The sequence below is a fragment of the Trachypithecus francoisi genome, unplaced genomic scaffold (genome assembly GCF_009764315.1).
Source record: "Trachypithecus francoisi isolate TF-2019V2 unplaced genomic scaffold, Tfra_2.0 Lachesis_group13, whole genome shotgun sequence".
In the NCBI taxonomy this organism is placed as follows: domain Eukaryota; kingdom Metazoa; phylum Chordata; class Mammalia; order Primates; family Cercopithecidae; genus Trachypithecus; species Trachypithecus francoisi.
In genome coordinates, this window is record NW_022681458.1 from 93520855 (window position 1) to 93539932 (window position 19078).

Genomic DNA, 19078 nt, shown 5'->3' on the forward strand with positions numbered 1-19078 from the left:
ATCCAAGCACATAACACTCTTGTTTGAGATCATCAGTTCCTTCAACTGGCCCCTCACATAATATGATTTCAAGAGCCTTTTCCATTCTGGCTCACAAAGTCAAGAAAAATTGGGACAGATTTATGAGTAGCTGATGAAATTAAAGTTGTTGCAAAGGAAGTGCTCAGAGACCAAAGATGAAATGGAAGCCAAGCAAGTAAAGCAACCAGAGTCAGTTATGGCGGGCATCTTAAGTTTCCGTTTATGGGAAGGAAGTATGGTACTGTGAATCTGGAAGCACCAGAGGCACAAATAATGTAATGGAGGAGAATGCACTTATATCACACACCTTCTGAAAAGAAGAGGGACAGGGAACCTGAATTAGCTACAGGTGTGTCCAGCTCATGCCGCCACTGCCAAAAGAGTGATTCCAGTCAGGAGGAAGCTTTCCTGACACTTACTTGGCCAAACAATAACTCAAAACAAGTCTGAATCCCTGAATGTCAGTTGCTAAGATACACTATGTCTCTATCCACATGCATGTGACTGAGGTCAGCTTTAGAAAATTCATGAAATTCAGTGAATCCCCTAAGCAATTTGGGGTGTGCACTTATTCCGTGTATATAAGATTGAATACTTAGGTGAGATGATTTTTTCACTTTCAACAAATTATTTTCACACCAGGTGATAATTTAAACCTAGTTAACTATGTCACAAAACAAACCAAAGAACTAGGAATGTCTTAGAATTTCCATATCTCAGTTGCCCTTCCTAAGCCCATTGGTAGTCCTAGAGCTGCTTCAGACTACTAACAAACAGAAAAATCTAGAGTTAGCTAGTAGTGAAATACATTTTCTATTTTAATTTATTAATAAAATGGCATTATTTCCATTGTTAGAAAAATCTGAAGAAAACCTGGAGGAAAGAGCAGAAGACTCATGGGAAATAGGGCTGGCCTAGCAGGAAGCTGAGTGTGGCCTCACCCCTTCTCAGGTTATAGCTTTAAGTTCCCACTCCTTACCTGATGCTCAAGGCCCTACAAAAATCACCTGGCTCCACTATTTTGGGTCCATAATCCTCTCATACAAACTAGTTGCTACTCCCATGTCAGGTCTCTCCCCATCCACTGAGCACACCTGGGGAATCTTGTCTCTACATCTTTGCTCTGAGTGAGCTCCTGGAAGACATGTTCTCTTCAATGCTGGACCTCCAGTTCCAAGTTGTTGAGCTACTGCAATCTTTCCAGCACGTGATGCTTTCGCTGGCCACCTCAGTCCCCAGTAGCTCTTCTTCCTGTAAACTCCCAGAGCGCTTAATGCCAGGTTCCACTTGGCACTTACCTTTGTCCTGCTAATTTTGACATCTGATATGTTCAGATCCTATCGACCTAACTAAACTGCCTGATCCCTGAAAGAAGAAACCAGATTCCTATCTTTCAATTTGTAATTCCCCAAGGGGCCTAGCATGGTTGTTTTGTATTTTGAACCTCAGTGCAAGACTTTCTATTTATCCCTTTAAATTGAAGGACAAGAAGATAAAAGTAGAGGGGAAAAAAGAGAAAAGGATAAATTGTGTAGAGACCACTCTGCAATACCTTTAGGTATCTGGACTTAGAAATGATAGATTATGACCTCAAAAGAAAGCATCAAGATGGAACTCCCTCTTTTCTCTGAGAGGCATTCAAGCAGTGTTTCTGGTCCCTTGTTTTTTTCTTTTTGACAGGGATATACTTGTATACCATTAAACGTGGCCCAGAGCCTACACAGAATAGCAGTTCACATTCCTTTTTCCTCTGCAATATCTCCACTAAGGTTACCTCAAAGCTCAGTCAGTACCAGAAGAAGCACAGTCACATTTTGCTATGGTCTGAATGTGTCCCCCAAAGTTCACATGCAACTTAATCACCAGTATGAGGCTATTAAAAGGCGGGGTGTTTAAGGAGTGATTAAATCATGAGCATGGAGCCCTCACAAATGGGATTGGGGCCCTTATAAAAGGGCTTGAGGGAGTGGGTCTGTTCCCTCCCCCCGCTTTTGTCTTCTGTCATGTGAGGGCACAGTGTTCCTCCCCTCCAGAGGATGCAGCAACAAGGTGTCACCTTGAAAGCAGAGAGATGATGTGATGCCCTTCTAGAACCTGCCGGCACCTTGATCTGGGACTTCCCAGCCTCAAGAACTGTGAGAAATAAACTTTTATTGTTTATATATTACACAGTCTGAGGCATTTTGTGATAGCATCACAAGTGGACTAAAACACACTTCCCACTAAAACACACTAGCTCTAACCAACGGGGTGCCAGCTTCAAAAGCAAGTCAGCTAGCTTTATCGCCACAGGAGCCAGCCCAAAGACGACTACATATACAAAGCAAATCATCTTGGTTTTGCCTAAAGTCACTGTTCATAATGGTTCTCAAATTTAGTTGCATATTAGAACCATCTGGAGAGCTTTTAAAAATCCTTATGCCTACCTGGACCATTTAATATGAATCGCTGGGAATAAATCTAGGTGTCAGAGTTTTCGAAAGTTTACCAGGTAATTTCAATAGACAGCCAAGTTTGAGAAGCAGTGGTTTAACCAGATCTATTAGCAATGGTCATTCCACAGTGGGTAATGTTAGAAAATACTGGCCCATTTGGAAATGAATAGTGACTATAGGCGGCAATAAAACTTATTTTTGATTACTCAGATGGCTGGATATCTAGTTTTCAGTTAAGCCAATCTTTAGTGCTTCCATGTTTTTCTCTGTCCTGTAGACCCCATTATCATCTCTACCTAAAAGTAAACAAGAAGAGTCTAGAAATGATAACACCACATTTCTCTTATGTACAGGAGCTCCCTGTAGTTCTTGCCCCTGACTTTTCATTAGAATCAACTGCAATATTTAAAGTACCAATGCAGGGCCCTAATCTCCAAAATGCTGGTTCAATTTGTGTACAGCTGTGATTCTTAACTCATCACCTGACAACCCTTTAGAAATACAAATTCTCAGGCCCTATCTCAGACCTACTGAATCAAAAATGTAGGTGTAGAAGGGTGTGGGAGCAGAAATCTGTGTTTTAATAAGCCCTCTGGACAACGATGATGCTGCTGAAGCTTGAAAACCACTGGTCTAGGCAGGGCAAAGCTTTCAGTGATTGCTTTGAAAAGTTTCACAGGTGTTTCTACTGCACACCCTAGGTGGAGTTTCCGGGGTTAAAGAGTACTAGCTTGGATAGTTGACGTTTCCTTTAATTTTGGTTTCCACGCTCTCCCAATTTCCAATCCTCCATGAGAAGCAGAATACCACTCACTGGGCTGAATATGAGAACTCTTGTATAATTCCCGTGTTATGCTGAAAAATAATGGATTTGGTGGTGTTGTGTCCAAGCCATTTTAACAACTGAATTAGATCAGCAGTGAAACCCATCTAACTACTCATTCAAACATTTGTCAGTAAAATTCCCTGTTCTCATTATCTCTACCCCCACCAAATAAATAGACTTTCCTCCAAAGTAAAATAGCCAGTTAACAGTGACTCTGTAGCCAAATATAACCATCTATTTTTTTATAGGATAAAAGAGACATGAATATAATGGGTATTTCTTTATTTTGAAATGGGCCTTTGGGTCAAAATTCCATGCTTCAGTTCAGTGTTCATCTCATCCTTCAAAAAAAACTTAATAGTTTAAAAATCTCAAGGGATTTTATTTGTGCAATGATGACATTTAGAATTCTAAATTTTAGAGACTGCGTGAAAGTCTCTGGCAAGATATGTAATCAATGGAATCTTTATATGAACATCAATTCATACATTACATCAAAGAGGTTACTATGCACTGACTAATGCCTCAAAGAGTGGCAGACAGACTGGCTGTTCTCTTGTCCTACATTTCACTGGACCTAGGGGTACAGGGGAAGGTATTACCTCCTGTGGAGTGCCAAAAATACTTCACGAGAAAGGAAACAATCCTATGGCTCAGTTTATGTCTCTGAGAATCTCTGATATGTTACTGGTGTGGTACAAAAGATCTAATAGCCTTAGAAAAGAGGAGCAGCTGAGATTGCAAGCATGCCTCTCTTTATACATGCACCAAAGTCAAAAGGGCTGTTCACTCACAGACAGCCCAGGGGACCCCAATCAGTCTACTGAGAGTTTACCTCGAGGGCAGTAGATGTCTGGAGCCCATCGGTTGCACTCATAATTGTCTGCTGCCTTTTCACAGGTGAAACATTTAAATCCACCAGGATATGGTGTGGCTAAAAAAAAAGGATTAAGAGAAAAGATTAATTTTTAGACAAGGCACAAAATCCTGTGAAGTTTGATGTTTTCTTCATTTTAAAGAAAGGATTCTCAAGACAACTTAGCAGTTTCTTAAACATTCAACTACCATATGACCCAGCAACTTTACTCTTGGGCATTTATCCCTGAGAAATGAACATTTGTATTCATGCATAAATCTGTACACAAGTGTCAACAGCAACTTTATTTGTCATAGCCCAAAACTGGAAATATCATCGATGTTCTTCAGTGGATGAATGGCTAAACAAAGTGTTGGACATCCATACTATGGAACATTAGTCAGCAATAAAAATGAATGAACTGTTACTACTTTCAACAACTTGGGTGAGTTTCCAGGAAATTATTTGGAGTGAATAAAGCCCATCCCAAAAGGTTATATATTGCATGGTTCCATTTATATGACATTTTTGAAATGATTAGTGGTTGTCAGGGGTTAGGGATGGCAGAGATGGGAGTAGGTATGGACAGGTGGGGAGAGAGGTGGGTTTGAGGCCAGCAGGAGGAACCCTTGTGCTACTGAAAGTTTTCAGTGTCTCGACTGTGGTGGAGGATACACAAACCTACACATGATAAAATTAGGTAGAACTAAACGTCCACACACAGAGTAAAATCGGGGAAATCAGAATGACATTGGTAGATTGATTGTATTGATATTAATATATTGGTTGTGATATTATGCTATAGTTTTTTTTCTTTTGGGTTTCACTCTCGTTGTCCAGGCTGGAGTGCAGTGGCATAATCTCGGCTCATGGCAACCTCCATCTCCCAGGTTCAAGCGATTCTCCTGCCTCAGCCTCCCAAGTAGCTGGGATTACAGGCATGTGCCACCATACCCAGCTAATTTTGTATTTTTAGTAGAGATGGAGTTTCACCATGTTGGCCAGGCTGGTCTTGAACTCCTGACTTCAGGTGATCCACCCGCCTCGGCCTCCAAAAGTGCTGGGATTACAGGTATGAATCACCACACCCAGCCTATGCTATAGTTTTTCAAAATGTCACCACTGGGACAAACTGTATAAGGAGTACATGGGATCTCACTGTATTATTTCTCGAACTCCTGGCCTCAAGAGATTTTCCAGCCTCGGCCTCCCACACTGCTGGTGTTACAGGCATGAACTACCACACTCAGCATCACTGTACTATCTCCTAAAATTGCATATGACTGTAAAATTATCTCAATAAAAATTTTAATTAAAAAGGCATTCTCTGGATTTCTAATAGCTTACTCATGTCAACTTATACACAGATGTCAACATGCAAATAAAAATATTGGGTTGAATCATCATGAAATTTCCTGATGTTTGAGCATTTCAATCTACAAGAGTGGCAATTTCTCTGGTACACTGTAAAATTTTTATCTGATCAGACCTGATGTTATGAATCCCTGGAGATGGTGAGCCTTAGCTAAGAGAAGAGTCTTCATTGCTCAAATATATGCTGCCCATGCAGAGATGACCCTCTTCAGGTGTCTTTTGGATCCATGTCCATAGAAGCCGGATGCTGAGGGGACGTGGGGATGAGGCACCAGAGGCTACCAGCTCCAGCCTGAGGACTAGGCCATTCCAGGAAACCCCACTTAACTCTTCCCACCACTCCCACTGGTGAGTTTCTTCTTCCTGCCTTCAGAAGGAACCATCCTCCAAGTGCTTTTATTCTTTACCTATAAGCTCAGGTGGGGAGGGGTCACACGAGATTCTAGCTCTGGAGATTGTCAGGGGCACCCAGGGCCTTCCCTCCACAAAAAGATGAGGATCACCGAAGAATGTCAGGCCCAGCTGTTCTTTGTCCTTACCACTGATGTGCATTTAATTGCTTCTTAGCTCTAATCATTTGCTTGCTTCACTACTTAGAGTTTTGCCTTTCATAAACAAAACTTGTGTTGTTTAATTTGTAAAATTACCTGGCCTATTTGAAAGCTGCAAACACTCAAACACTTCATCTGCAGGAGCCAACTGTTCTCCCTCGCAGATGGCTGAGCCTGCATATCCCACTGGCGGAAATAATCATCTCAGGGTAAATTGCTCTGCCCACATGGAACCAATTAGATATGTTATCAAAAATAAATGAAGGAGAAGGCAGCAGCTTAAGGCCAGAACGATGGACCAGATATCACTTTGATTTTCACCTTGCCGAGAATAGCTGCCCATCTATGTACATGCTTGCATTACTTCACAGACCTGACTGTGACAATATCAAATAATGTATCATAATCAAAAGTCATAAGCAGTCTAAAAAAGACGAGTAATCAGAACTTTTTATGGGCCCATTTGCATGTTCTAAGTCTCTCACATAGTAACTCAAATTCATAAACAGAATGACAGAAAAAGTGCATAGATCATCTTACAAAATGATGGAAAGCAGCTTAGACACAGCCATCCAACCACTCCATTTTCATGAGGAAATTTTAATAGGGGGGAAATGTCATATAATTGTGATAAAGTATTTTGTAAACTATAAACAAATACTTTTTATATCTTCACATTACCCACCTATAGAAAAATGGGTTACACTTGAATTGAAAGGTTCTATTTAGCTAAGGACAGGTATGCCTTGTTGTATCACAATTCATTTTAGCACACTTTGCAAATACTGTATTTTTACAAATTGAAGTTTCGTGGCAACCCACACTAAGCAAGTCTATCGGTGTCATTTTCCAATTGCACGTGCTCACTTCATGTCTGTGTCACATTTCGGGAATGCTTGAAATATGCCAAATTTTTTCATTACTTTTGTATCTGTATGGTGACTTGTGATCAGTAATCTCTGAAATACTATTATAATTGTTTGGGGGCACCACAAACTGCACCCACATAAAATGGTGAACTGAATAAATGTGTATGTTTTGACTGCTCCATCAACCTGCTATTCTTCCATCTCTCTCTCTCTCCCTTTCCCTGCCCCAGACCTCCATATTTTCTGAGATACAACAATACTGAAATTAGGCCAGTTAGTAACCCTACAAATGCCTCTAAGTGTTCAGGTGAAAGGAAGAGTAATACAATTTTCACTTTAAATCAAAACCTAGATATGATTAAGATTGGTGAGGAAGGCATGTTGAAAGCTGAGATAGGCTGAAAGCTAGGCCTCTTGTACCAGTTAGCCAAGTTGTAAATGTAAAGGAAAGGTTCTTCAAGGAAGTTTAAAATGCTACTTTAATGAATACATGAATGTTAAGAATGTAGAACAGCCTTTTTGCTGATACAGAGAAAGTTTGAGTGGTCTGGATAGAAGATCATACCAGCCATAGCATTCCCTTAAACCAAGGCCTAATCCAAGGCAAGGTCCTAACTGTCATTAGTTCTATAAAGGCTCAGAGACATGAAGAAGGTGCAGAAGAAAAGTCTGCAGCTAGCAGAGAATGGTTCATATGGTTTAAGGAAAAAATCCATTTCCATAACATAAAATCATAAGGTAAAATGCAAAGGGCTAATGAAGAAGTTGCAGCAAGTTATCCAGAAAATCTAGTTAAGATCACTGAACATGATGGCACTGAAAAGATTTTCAGTGTAGACAAAACAGCCTTATATTGGAAGAAGACACCTAGGACTTTCATAGCTAGAGAGGAAAAGTCAATGCCTGGCTTCAAAGGACAGGCTGATTCTTTTGTTAGATGCTAATACAGCTGGTGACTTTTAAATTGAAGCCAATGCTAATTTATCATTCTTAAAATCCTTGATACTTTAAGAATTATGTTAAATCTACTCTATCTGTGCACTATAAATGGAACAACAAAGCCTGGATGATAGCACATTTATTTACAGAATGGTCCACTGAATATTGTAAGCCCGCTGTTGAGATCTACTGCTCAGAAAAAAGTATTTCTTTCAAAATACTACTGCTCATTGGCAATACACCTGGTCACTCAAGCGCTCTGACGGAGATCTACAAGGAAATTAATGCTATTTTCATGCCTGTGAACCCAACATCCCTTCTGTAGGTGATGAATCAAGAAGTCATTTTGAGTTTCAAGTTTTATTATTTAAGAAATATATTTGTAAGCCTATAGCTGCCATAGATCATGATTCTGCTGATGAATCTGAGCAAAGTAAATTTAAAAACCTTATAGAAAGGATTAATCATCTAGGTACCATTAAGAACATTTGTGATTCACAGGAGGTCAAAATATCAACATTAACAGCAGTTTGGAAATATGTGATTCCAACCATCACAGATGACTTTGATTTCAGTAGAGAAAGCAACTGCAGATGTGGTGCACGCAGCAAGAGAACTAGAATTAGAAGTGGAGCCTGAAAAAGCGACCGAATTGCTGCAATCTTTTGATAGAAGTTAAATGAATGAGGTGTTGGCTTCTTATGAATGAGCAAAAAAAGCAGTTTCTTGAGATGGAATCTACTCCTGGTGAAGATGCTATGAACATTGTTGAAATGACAAAAAAGGATTTAGAACATCATAGAACTGTCGATAAAGCAGTGGCAGGGTTTTGATAGGATTAATTCCAATTTTGAAAGAAGTTCTGCTGTGAGTAGAATGCTGTCAAACAGCATCACATGCTACTGAGAAATCTTTTGTGAAGGGCAGAATAAGCTGATATGGTAAACTTCGTTGTTGTCTTATTTTTAAAAATTGCCACAGCTATCCCAGCCTTCAGCAACCACCACCCTGATCATTCAACAGCCATCAATATCAAGGCAAGACACTCCACCAGCAAAAGGTTCAGATGATCCTTAGCATTTTAACAATAAAGTCTTTTTAAATTAAGATATGTACATTGTTGGCGGAACATGGTGGCCAACAATGCAATCTCAGCACTTTAGGAGACCGAGTCAGGGGGATAGCTTGAGCTCACAAGTTTGAGACCAGTCTGAGCAACACGGAGAAATCCTGTCTCTACTAAAAATACAAAAATTAGCTAGGCGTGGTGGCGAACACCTGTGGTCCCCGCTACACAGGAGGCTGAGGTGGAGGATCGCTCAAGCCCAGGTGGCAGTGGTTGCAGTAAACCGAGACTGCACCACTGCACTCCAACCTGGGCCACAGAACCAAACCCTGCCTCAATAAAAAAAAAAGGAAAAAAGATATGCACGTTGTTTTTTAGACATAATGCTATTCCACACTTAATAGACTATGGTATAATGTAAACGTAACTTTTATATGCACAAGGAGACCAAAAAATTTGCATAACTTGCTTTATTGTGGTTAATTGCTTTGTTGTGGTGGTCTGGAACTGATCCTGCAATAATCTCTAAGGTATTCCTGTACGTGTCTGAAGAATTAAAATATCAAAAACAAAACAGGTTCTCAAACGCCAAAGCCATGCAATGCTCTTGAAGATATTTTAATTAATCATATAAAATATTTTAGGAAATTGTCCTGATTGGATACATTAAAAAATAGTTTCCCTATCAAGTTTAAAATACTCAATACATAAACAACTTTCAAAGATTGGACTTCAAAATAGCTTGTAAAATTTGAAGTGGAATGATCAAAGTAGACATTTTGGAAAAAAAAGATATAAAGCATTTGTCAAAGAACAGCATTTCTCAAAAAAATGATCATCATATTCACCAAGGTTTATGGCTGCAAGCTACCCGTACCACTTCAGTTTGCATGATTAATTCACTAGGGCATCAAATTTTATCTGTTCTGTCACTGCAGACAGTAAAATTTTTGGATAGAATATTGAATTAGTTATTCCTGGAAACTTTCCCATCAGAGATAAATTAAGAATTCTGAATGAAGACTGACGATCCAACTACTCCAAGAACAAACTTATTGAGACCCTAACCCTAGTAAGTTGTAGTGCTCCCAAATTTGAATTACTTAATAGACTTTTCAAAATGATCTTTTGTGAGACAAGTGACATACTAAATCAAACACTTATTTCTTACATAAGCAGGCCTGGATTCTGAAATTAACCCAAAGTATACTGAAATTTAAAAAGGAATGGGGACTAAAATACTATGGCAGCAAAATGAAGCTTTGCTTAAATTCATTTATCTCTGAGTTTATCAGCACGTATCACTGACAATTAACCAAATTATCTCATTTTGGGTGAATTTTCTTTTAGAATCTACAGTTCCATTATCTGTGCACAGTCTCGGTGGTTAGAGTTTAATATTTGCTTATAGGAACTTTTATTGACATCTTGGCAGGTAATACCAATTAGTGAATAATCACACCCTGATTAATAACAAATCTCTGCAAACATACTGCTTTAAGTGGATAATTAAGGTATAATACCAAGTAAACGGTTAAATTCTTCCCTCTTCAGATATTTTGCCAAAAATGAGGTCTACAGATGAACAACTATCACTATCTCCAGTAACTTGCTAACTGACACTGCATCTGATAAAGAGGTTTTTTTTTTTTTTTTTTTAAAAAAAAACGACGGAAAGAGGTTCCTAAGAGATGTGCTATTTGCTTCTTTGTTACTTCAAAGCATTGCAGAGCAAGCGGAGTTTCAAATTGTTGTGGCCCCAGCTGTGAATGAATCTAATTTGGCTCTTGATCACAGAGTTAATAAGCTCAGTACTCTGTATTTCAGGGCATAAGTCCTTGGTCCCTTAAGAGAAGGTGATTGTAAAGAAAAAAAGAAACACTAAAGTGCCCAGTTACTTCCTGTAAAATAATCTGTCCATTAACTCTCATGGTCAGCCATAGTTCAACCGACCATGATTCATTTGTACAGTATCAGAAAAGATTTAGTCTTTGTTTCCACCTCTTGGAACTTTTGCCTAGACAAAGGCCTTCAGTTACCAAAACCGTGGTGAGAACAGACTTTTGTTTTGAAAGGTATGCTGATGTGTAACGCATCCAAACATTTTTTGATTCTTACCAAATTAACTTCCATTGTTTATGAAAACTGGATGCAAATATAAAATTCTAGAAATCTAATAAATGTATCTTTTTTCTCAGTCCACTTGGCAACAAAATATTGTGAGTACAATTTTAATAGGGGCATATTTCTAACAGAAATAAATACATTATCTGGTACCTTCCCAGAAAGTCCCCTTATTCTCCAAGATTTACGTAATATAGTCTGAACAAACTTATTTGGCTCTCTACACGGACACAAACAAGCCCCCACAGGAATACAGCTCTTTGGTGCACATGATTAAGGAAAGATTCAAAACATGCAACCAGAGGAAAATTGGATATTCTTAGGAAAGGTTTCCTTCTATTCTAAGGAAAGAAATGGAGGCCAAGAATAGGTTGCACCCACTTAGTATATTAAATTCTGCTATCTCTTATGATGTCTGATTACCAAATAAGCAGCTCCATTTCTCTTAATACTAACTCTTGTTTTGAAATTTTTTATTTGATTTGGTATTTTAATCATAGGCTGGGAAGAAATTCATTTTTCACATAAAAACAAGCAAAGAAAAAAACAATAACAAATGACACAAGGATTACAGAAAAGAACATTATTGATGACAGTGCTTCAGATTTGAAAGCCATGAAGTTTCTTTCTTTTAAATGTTCAGAAACTTCAAAGATTAGGAAACCAGAGAGCAAAAAAGATTAGTCATGGGAGGCTGAATTTTCCCAGCCTGGGTTCCAATCTCTCCCCAGTTATTGTCAGTGATGGCTGTTCTGTGCATTGGAATGAGGAGAAAATAGCTTCTGTTTGTCTGGTACAGAAAATGTGTGTGTGTTCTCATGCCTCCAGCATCACTGTATTCCTCCTTCAGCAGGTTCTGAGCTTCATGTTACATATTGTAACATTAATGAAATGTGGCTCACTCACAAAAGAACCCTGTTTGTGCCTTCATCTACAAAGTGAGGTGACTACATAAATAATTCAAAATCAAACTAATCCCAGACTTCCCTCATATATTTTTTACCGTCTATGTTCAACAGATACCTGCTTATTTGTAGAGACTACATCTTAACATGGTCTATTGCTCAAGGACAGAGAACCATGCCATTTAAAACATCAAAGTGTGAAAACACACACACCACAAACTTCTAAAATAGTTCAAAGAAATTAGAAGTTAATGCTGATTTAAAAGTGGACAGAACAGGCCGGGCGTGATGGCTCACACCTGTAATTCCAGAACTTTGGGAGGCTGAGGTGGAAGGATCACGAGGTCAGGAGATCAAGACCATCCTGGCTAACACAGTGAAACCCGTCTACTAAAACTACAAAAAAAAAAAAAAAAAGAATTAATCGGGTGTGGTTGTGGTTGCCTATAGTCCCAGCTACTCGGGAGGCTGAGGCAGGAGAATGGTGTGAACCCAGCAGGCGGAGCTTGCAGTGAGCCAAGATGGCACCACTGTACTCCAATCTGGACGACAGAGACTGTTTGAAAAAAATATAAAAATTTAAAAAAAATTGACAGAATAAACAAAGTTCTGGCCAAGTAGCAGCCATTCATAGTAACTTCACTCTAACAAAAATTTTATACAGTATTCCCATCATAAGTTATGGAAGGAGACTCTAAAGAGAACTTGGACCCTGATCTGCTAGTGAATCATCTACTTATAATCTCCCTTAGGAACAACTTCTGTCCTTCTCCATATCTCAAAATCATATCAGAAAACCTCAATTCTTTTTTCTTTTACTTTTATTTGTATTTGTTTTATGCTGCATTTATTCCTATGCCATATGTTTTCGTTTCTTCAGTTTCTTACGGGATATCTTTTTCTTCTCGGCAACCTCCTCTTCTGGTTTAGGAACAATTTGATTCTTTTCAATAAGGGTCACCTCGATGTGACAGGGGGAGCTCATGTACGGCTCTTTAAGTAAGTTCAGCCGTGCATCTTGGATCCCTTGCTCACCTGGATAGGCTCAATGACCAGGGAATCTACATCTAAACCCTTAAGTACAGCATGACTCTCTGTGTTTTTAAGCATGGGCAGCAAAAAATCAGCACTCTCTTCAGGCCACTGATCCTGTGTTCAGCTTCACTGTTTGGCCTGGGCACAGCTACCAACTCCACCATTGTAATGTTAGAATGGTAGACATTAGTTTTGTAAAATGACACCTTTCAGACAACTTAGTGGCTTTTTGTACAGGCATACACTTGATGGCCTGGGCAGTTTCACAGGTGTTCTTAAAATGAACATGAAGATCTGAACCCTGATTTGCATAATTTGGTTTTCCAGGTCAAGTTTATAGTGAACCATTTTTACAGATCACCTCAGGCCAGTGAGGGGAAGAGGAAGCCCTACTAATTCTTTACATATGGCGAGTTTCTTCTAATCAGGCCATGGCTTTATTTAATTAACATTGGTCATATGAGCAGAACTTTTCCATCAATTTTTCAAGAGCAGAAGTGATTTCCCATGGCTTGCAAGACTCAGCCTTCAAGACCTCCTTCTGAAATTGACTTTCCAAATAGAGGCCCACCACACAGGGCACTGACCCACCACACTACTGAGGCAGAAGTGGTGTGTGTGTTGTTAAATCCAGTCACCTTAATTCTCCTTCCCACTCTGTGTGTACAATCACAGCCTCCGTGTAGGTCCAGTGTGGACCTTTTCTGCAGCCCAGTTACTACTGAGTCTGTCACTGAAGTTGAGAAAGAATCACACAGAAGTTGAGAACTCTGGCAATCAACCCTAAGAGACAGAAACCTAGGTTTTTGATTCACCAAGTCTAATAAAGTAGCATGCCTGTTTGCAGAAAACAGCAAAATGCAATCTAGAAAACAGAACAAATATTAAAGCACCTTCTCTTCATGAATATTATTAAAATAAAAAGCCCCACGAAACAAGCAGTCATATAAGTCTTCCATATGATTAACCAGTGGGCACCAGACTATACTGGTAAGAGGGTACGGAGACAATAGAAATCTAAAAAAATTATTTGCTGCCTATTAAAAGTGTATGGGAGTTATATAACACTGGAGCAGTGTATTCTCAGCACCCCCAGTTTACTAAGCCAATGAAAATAAAAGCAACAATGTAAACAACCATTTGATTGCTGGTGTGGTATAGGCCTAGTGTTTTACAGATATTATTTCTGTTCCATAAAATAATGCTACAGAGTATGTACTATATTACTTTATCACTTTAGAAAAGACAAAATTAACACAAAGAATTCTCCTAACATTGATTGAGCATTTCCTATGTCTCACACTCAGTGCTAAGTGCTTCATACACATTTTAAATTTAATCTTTACAATGACAGGGAATTTATTTTAAGTCAAAAGCAGCCAAGCTAGTTGCTGACCCTAGTGGGTGGACTCCAAGCCCCAGGGCATTCTGCATACCACCTCTCAGCTAACCCAGAACATGCAGACATTAAATATTCCAACCACGTGGATGGAAGGAGTCCACATGGCTGCCTTCACTTTGTAGACTATGTGATCCTCAAAAGCAAGGACTGTGTTTGATTTGCCTTTATGCTTTCAAGCCTATCACAATCCTTGACACACAGTGGACACTCAAACTATATGTGTTAAGCAGAGCATTTCAAAAGAGTCATGCACCTTGGGGCAAAAGCTGAAGGTCAGAACACACACAATACAACCAGCTCTCACCTCAACAGGGGCCATAGAGAAGACGATTCATACAAACAGACACAATAAATACAAAGATACAGAACGAAAGAGGAAGTCAAACTGCTGTGTTTCCTAAAGTGTGATCCTTAGAATATCTGCAGCAGAAGTACTCGAAGTTCTTGCTGAAAGCAAAAATCCACAGGTACAGCCTGAGATACATGCAAATCAGAAACTCTGGGGCAGGGATCTGGGCATCTATGTTATTATGCATTCCCTAGATAATTCTTAAATATAGGAAATCAAAAGGAGGGAGAGGGCATTGGAAGTTATGGGAGGAAATTATGCTGAAATTGAGAATTAGATGCACAGAGAGGAAGACCAGCTATTATCTCACCTATAAAGGACTGATCTTTTACAAACAATCCTCCTTCTGGGATATGGTAGTTCACTTTAATAGCTGACTTAGGACCGGCATGAGTACAAGGGGAAGAGTGTTCAGAATCAGAGTGATTGTGTAGGGAACAGAGAAAACAAGCCCAATAATTTGCCTTAACACCACCAAAAATCTTCTTGTGAAAAGGTGAGGGTAAAGCATAAAACATCTTTTGTAAATTACTGCGCCCCGCTAACTAAATCACCAGAAGTTTTCACTATACTGAAGGATGCCTTCTCCTGGCTGGTTTTGGAACCACTTCTTATTTGAGATAAAGTGATATTTCTGCAGCAAAGAGAACAGTCTTACTTGAAGGGTGGAGGTAGATAATGTCTTTCACTGTGAAATCTCGGGACTGAGCAGCTTTCAGACAATCCGCCAGCAGGCTCAGGAGCAGGAGCCAGGCCAGAGCAGGGCCAGGTTCCATGGCAGACCAAAGCGTCACTCATACAGAGGGCCTGGGAGCGGGCACTCAGGACGACAGCAGAGAACTTGCACCTGAAAAATGAAGAATCATCTCAGTGATCGACTGCAGAAAGCCACAGGAGGCTTGGCTGAGCTCCCATGCTGGTAAGATGGGATGGAGAGGGACAGGGCATAAGGAAGTGGGTAGACATGGAGAGAAACTTTATCAACAGTAATTTTAGAGAACTTAGAACATTCCAGCCCAGATACAGTCTTAATCAGGTTGCTAAGGCTCAATTGGTAGACATATCCTCTTATACCCAGCAGAGACTGTATCAAGGAGACTGAATTTTAATGAAATCCAGCTACTTTTTGCCAGGAGGCCACAGGATGGCTGTCAGAGTACGATAAAGAAGTCAGGAGCAAAAGCTCAGAAGCATTTCCCTGAGAATGGTGCAGGTCAGATAGGGAGTGCAGCCGTACTGGGCCACGGTGTCCATGCAAACCTGTAGAGGGCAGACTTTCAGATTTGGGAAAACAAACAAATACAGGAAAGCTGGTCTCTCCAAAATCAAAAAGTGCCTCCGTGACACAAAATCTCCTTAATGTAACTAATATTTGTTGACCAGGTACTACTGAAGTCCTTTATGTATATCCATTTATTCCCCCAGCAACCCTATGAGGTAGGCACAATTATTAACCCATTTTGGGTAAACTGGGGTTCAGCAAATAAGTAGCAGATCTGACTCCAACCCAGGCAATGTGGCTTTGGAGTCTGCATTTTTAAACACTAGGCATTTCTGTGTTCTTAAGACTGACTTAAGGTGTATTTTAAAAACTGATTGGATGGGTGCGGTAGCTCACGCCTCTAATCCCAGCACTTTGGGAGGCCGAGGCGGGTGGATCGCCTGAGGTTGGGAGTTCGAGACCAGCCTGGCCAACAAAGTGAAACCCTGTCTCTACGAAAAATACAAAAAATAAGCTGGGTGTGGTGGTGGGCACCTGTAATTCCAGCTACTCGGGAGGGTGAGGCAGGAGAATTGCTTAAACCTGGGAGGCGGAGGTTGCAGTGAGCTGAGTTTGCACTGTTGCACTCCAGCCTGGTCAACAAGAGTGAAACTCCATCTCGGGGGGGTAAAAAAAAACTGGTAAGATCGTGTTGGTGCTATAGCATGAAGTGATTATTATCTACTCTGTCCTTTATTCTGATTGTCCTTTTTTCACTCAAAATTGAGGAAAAGACAAATCTGTAATAAGGCTGAATTGCTCTGCTTACTGGGAATGCAGAGATCTGTCCTAATCTTTATATAGGTGCTATTCTCTTACTATCTTCTTGGTTTCCTATAAAGCTTATTCCTCATGTTCTACTACTTTTCTAAGTACCATTATCTCTATTTCTCTGCCAGGAGTCAAGGTTATTCATTTTATTTTAACCTAGCTGAAAACCAACAATTTTGATATTTTGTTTAATATAAATGTTCAACAAGATTTCTTAAATGCATAACAAAAGAATTCCAAAATTTGTAAAAATATGTACGCAAGGAAATATATTATGAAACAGAAACTCAGTAGAAAAAATCAGTATGACCCAATCAGATCTAGAATATACTACAAAGCAAAATTAATCAAAACACAATGATAGAAAGTGTAAAAATGAATTTAGAAAGTAGAACACTCTAAGGAGTCCAGAAATAGACCCAACTGTTTATAGGGTGCAAGCATTGTTCAAAATTACAGAACGGGCCGGGCGCGGTGGCTCAAGCCTGTAATCCCAGCACTTTGGGAGGCCGAGACGGGCGGATCACAAGGTCAGGAGATCGAGACCATCCTGGCTAATACGGTGAAACCCTGTCTCTACTTAAAAATACAAAAAACTAGCCGGCGACGAGGCGGGCGCCTGTAGTCCCAGCTACTCGGGAGGCTGAGGCAGGAGAATGGCGTAAACCCGGGAGGCGGAGCTTGCAGTGAGCTGAGATCCGGCCACTGCACTCCAGCCTGGGTGGCAGAGCAAGACTCCGTCTCAAAAAAAAAAAAAAAAAAAAAAAAACAAAATTACAGAACGGGACACATGTTAATAGTATTATAACTTTCTTAATTTTTTTTTTAAATAGCTGAAACCATAAAATGTATAACATGCTAAATTACTTCCAGATGTGTTGATTATTCTTTTTTAATTGGCAAATTGTTAGAAAACAGAGTAGAGCTCTCTTATCACTTGTAACAGCTTGATAATGCCAACCTTGCTAATTTCACGCTCACTACGCCATCTTCTGTTTATAATTTAGCCAAGCAAACCTGTTTATAATTTAGCCAAGCAAACCTGGCATTCAGGAAGAGAATGGGCCACTCGATCACTTAGTAAGTGTGACTGCCAGGCACTGTGCTGGGCACTTGGTTGAACAATATGATGAAAAAACAAATATCCACCAGTATCTTTTGTCTGCAAGTTAGCAGCCAAGTGACAGAGACAAACATCACTTCATCTTGAAAGAATGCAACAGTGCTTCTTTCCACATCCATCTGGCTTTTCTCTGCCAGCATGGTGAGGTTGGTAAGGCGAGGCTGCACCTCTGGGACAGGTCTGCACAGCACCCCATGGAGACCTGGCAGCACCATGGCCAACACCCCCATCTCCTCCCAATCTGTATGTAGCAGGGCTCAAATTGAGAGTCAGAGATCAAAATGGCATGAACATTATGTGTGTAACTATAAACATAAATATGAACAAAAGCACAGACAAAAGACCAGAGAGGAAAATACAAAATTAAGATAGTAAAGACATGGTGTATGAGTTAGCCCAGGCCGCCATGACAAAACACCATAGACTGGGGGGCTTATAAAACAGAGATTTCTCACAGTTCTGGAAGCTAGGAAGTCCAAGATCAAGCTGTCGGCAGGGCTGCTGTCTCCTGAGGCCTCTCTTCTTGGCTTGCTGATGGCTTTGCCCTGTATGCATAGTCCTGGTGTCACTTCCTCTACTCGTAAGAACCCAGTCAGACTGGATTATAATCTCAGCTTTATGGCCTCAGTTAGCCTTAATTACCTCCTTAAAGGCTCTGTCTCCAAATACAATCACATTCCAAGGTACCAGGGGTTAGGCTTCAACATATGAATTTTGGGGGCACACATTTCAGCCCATTGCATGCTTTTTGTTGTTGTTGTTGTTTTGTTTTTTAGGTAACATTTCCTCCCACATGACATGTCCCAGTGATGATAATGTTTCATAATTTTAAAAGAGTGTAACTGATCCTACGTGACACAGAGTACTGTAAACTCCTTCCCAGGTTACAGGACCATGAGCTCCTCACGACAGGAACTTGCCATGATTATCCTTACTTTCCCTGCCTCAGACTCTGGCCACAGAGAGGGCTCCAAGAGCCTCTGTGGAGTGGATGGGAACATTTATGTCAGACTATTCTAATACCTCAGGGGTGGCCTCCTGCCCTCCACTCCTTTTCTTCATCAACTCATCCTTTGTTTTGCCATAAGAGATGAGTGATAAAAACATCATCACATCGGCTAAAAACAAAAATCCAGATCCATGCTATAGAAAAGACTTAATTTGAAGCCAT

The 19078-nt window shown here is 40.0% G+C and overlaps 1 protein-coding gene and 1 pseudogene across 3 annotated transcripts in view; both read right to left on the reverse strand.

The window, feature by feature from the left end:
• Positions 1–19078, reverse strand: part of LYPD6 (LY6/PLAUR domain containing 6) — a 155008-nt gene that overhangs the window by 19479 nt on the left and 116451 nt on the right. For all 3 annotated transcript variants that reach the window (XM_033231548.1, XM_033231549.1, XM_033231550.1), the window contains 2 exons: positions 15411–15599; positions 4118–4216 (listed from right to left, as the gene is read on the reverse strand). In XM_033231548.1, coding sequence (XP_033087439.1) covers positions 4118–4216; positions 15411–15528 — 217 coding nt within the window. In that variant the 5' untranslated portion in view covers positions 15529–15599. The remainder of the gene's footprint in view (positions 1–4117; positions 4217–15410; positions 15600–19078) is intronic.
• Positions 12807–14506, reverse strand: LOC117095212 (annotated as a pseudogene).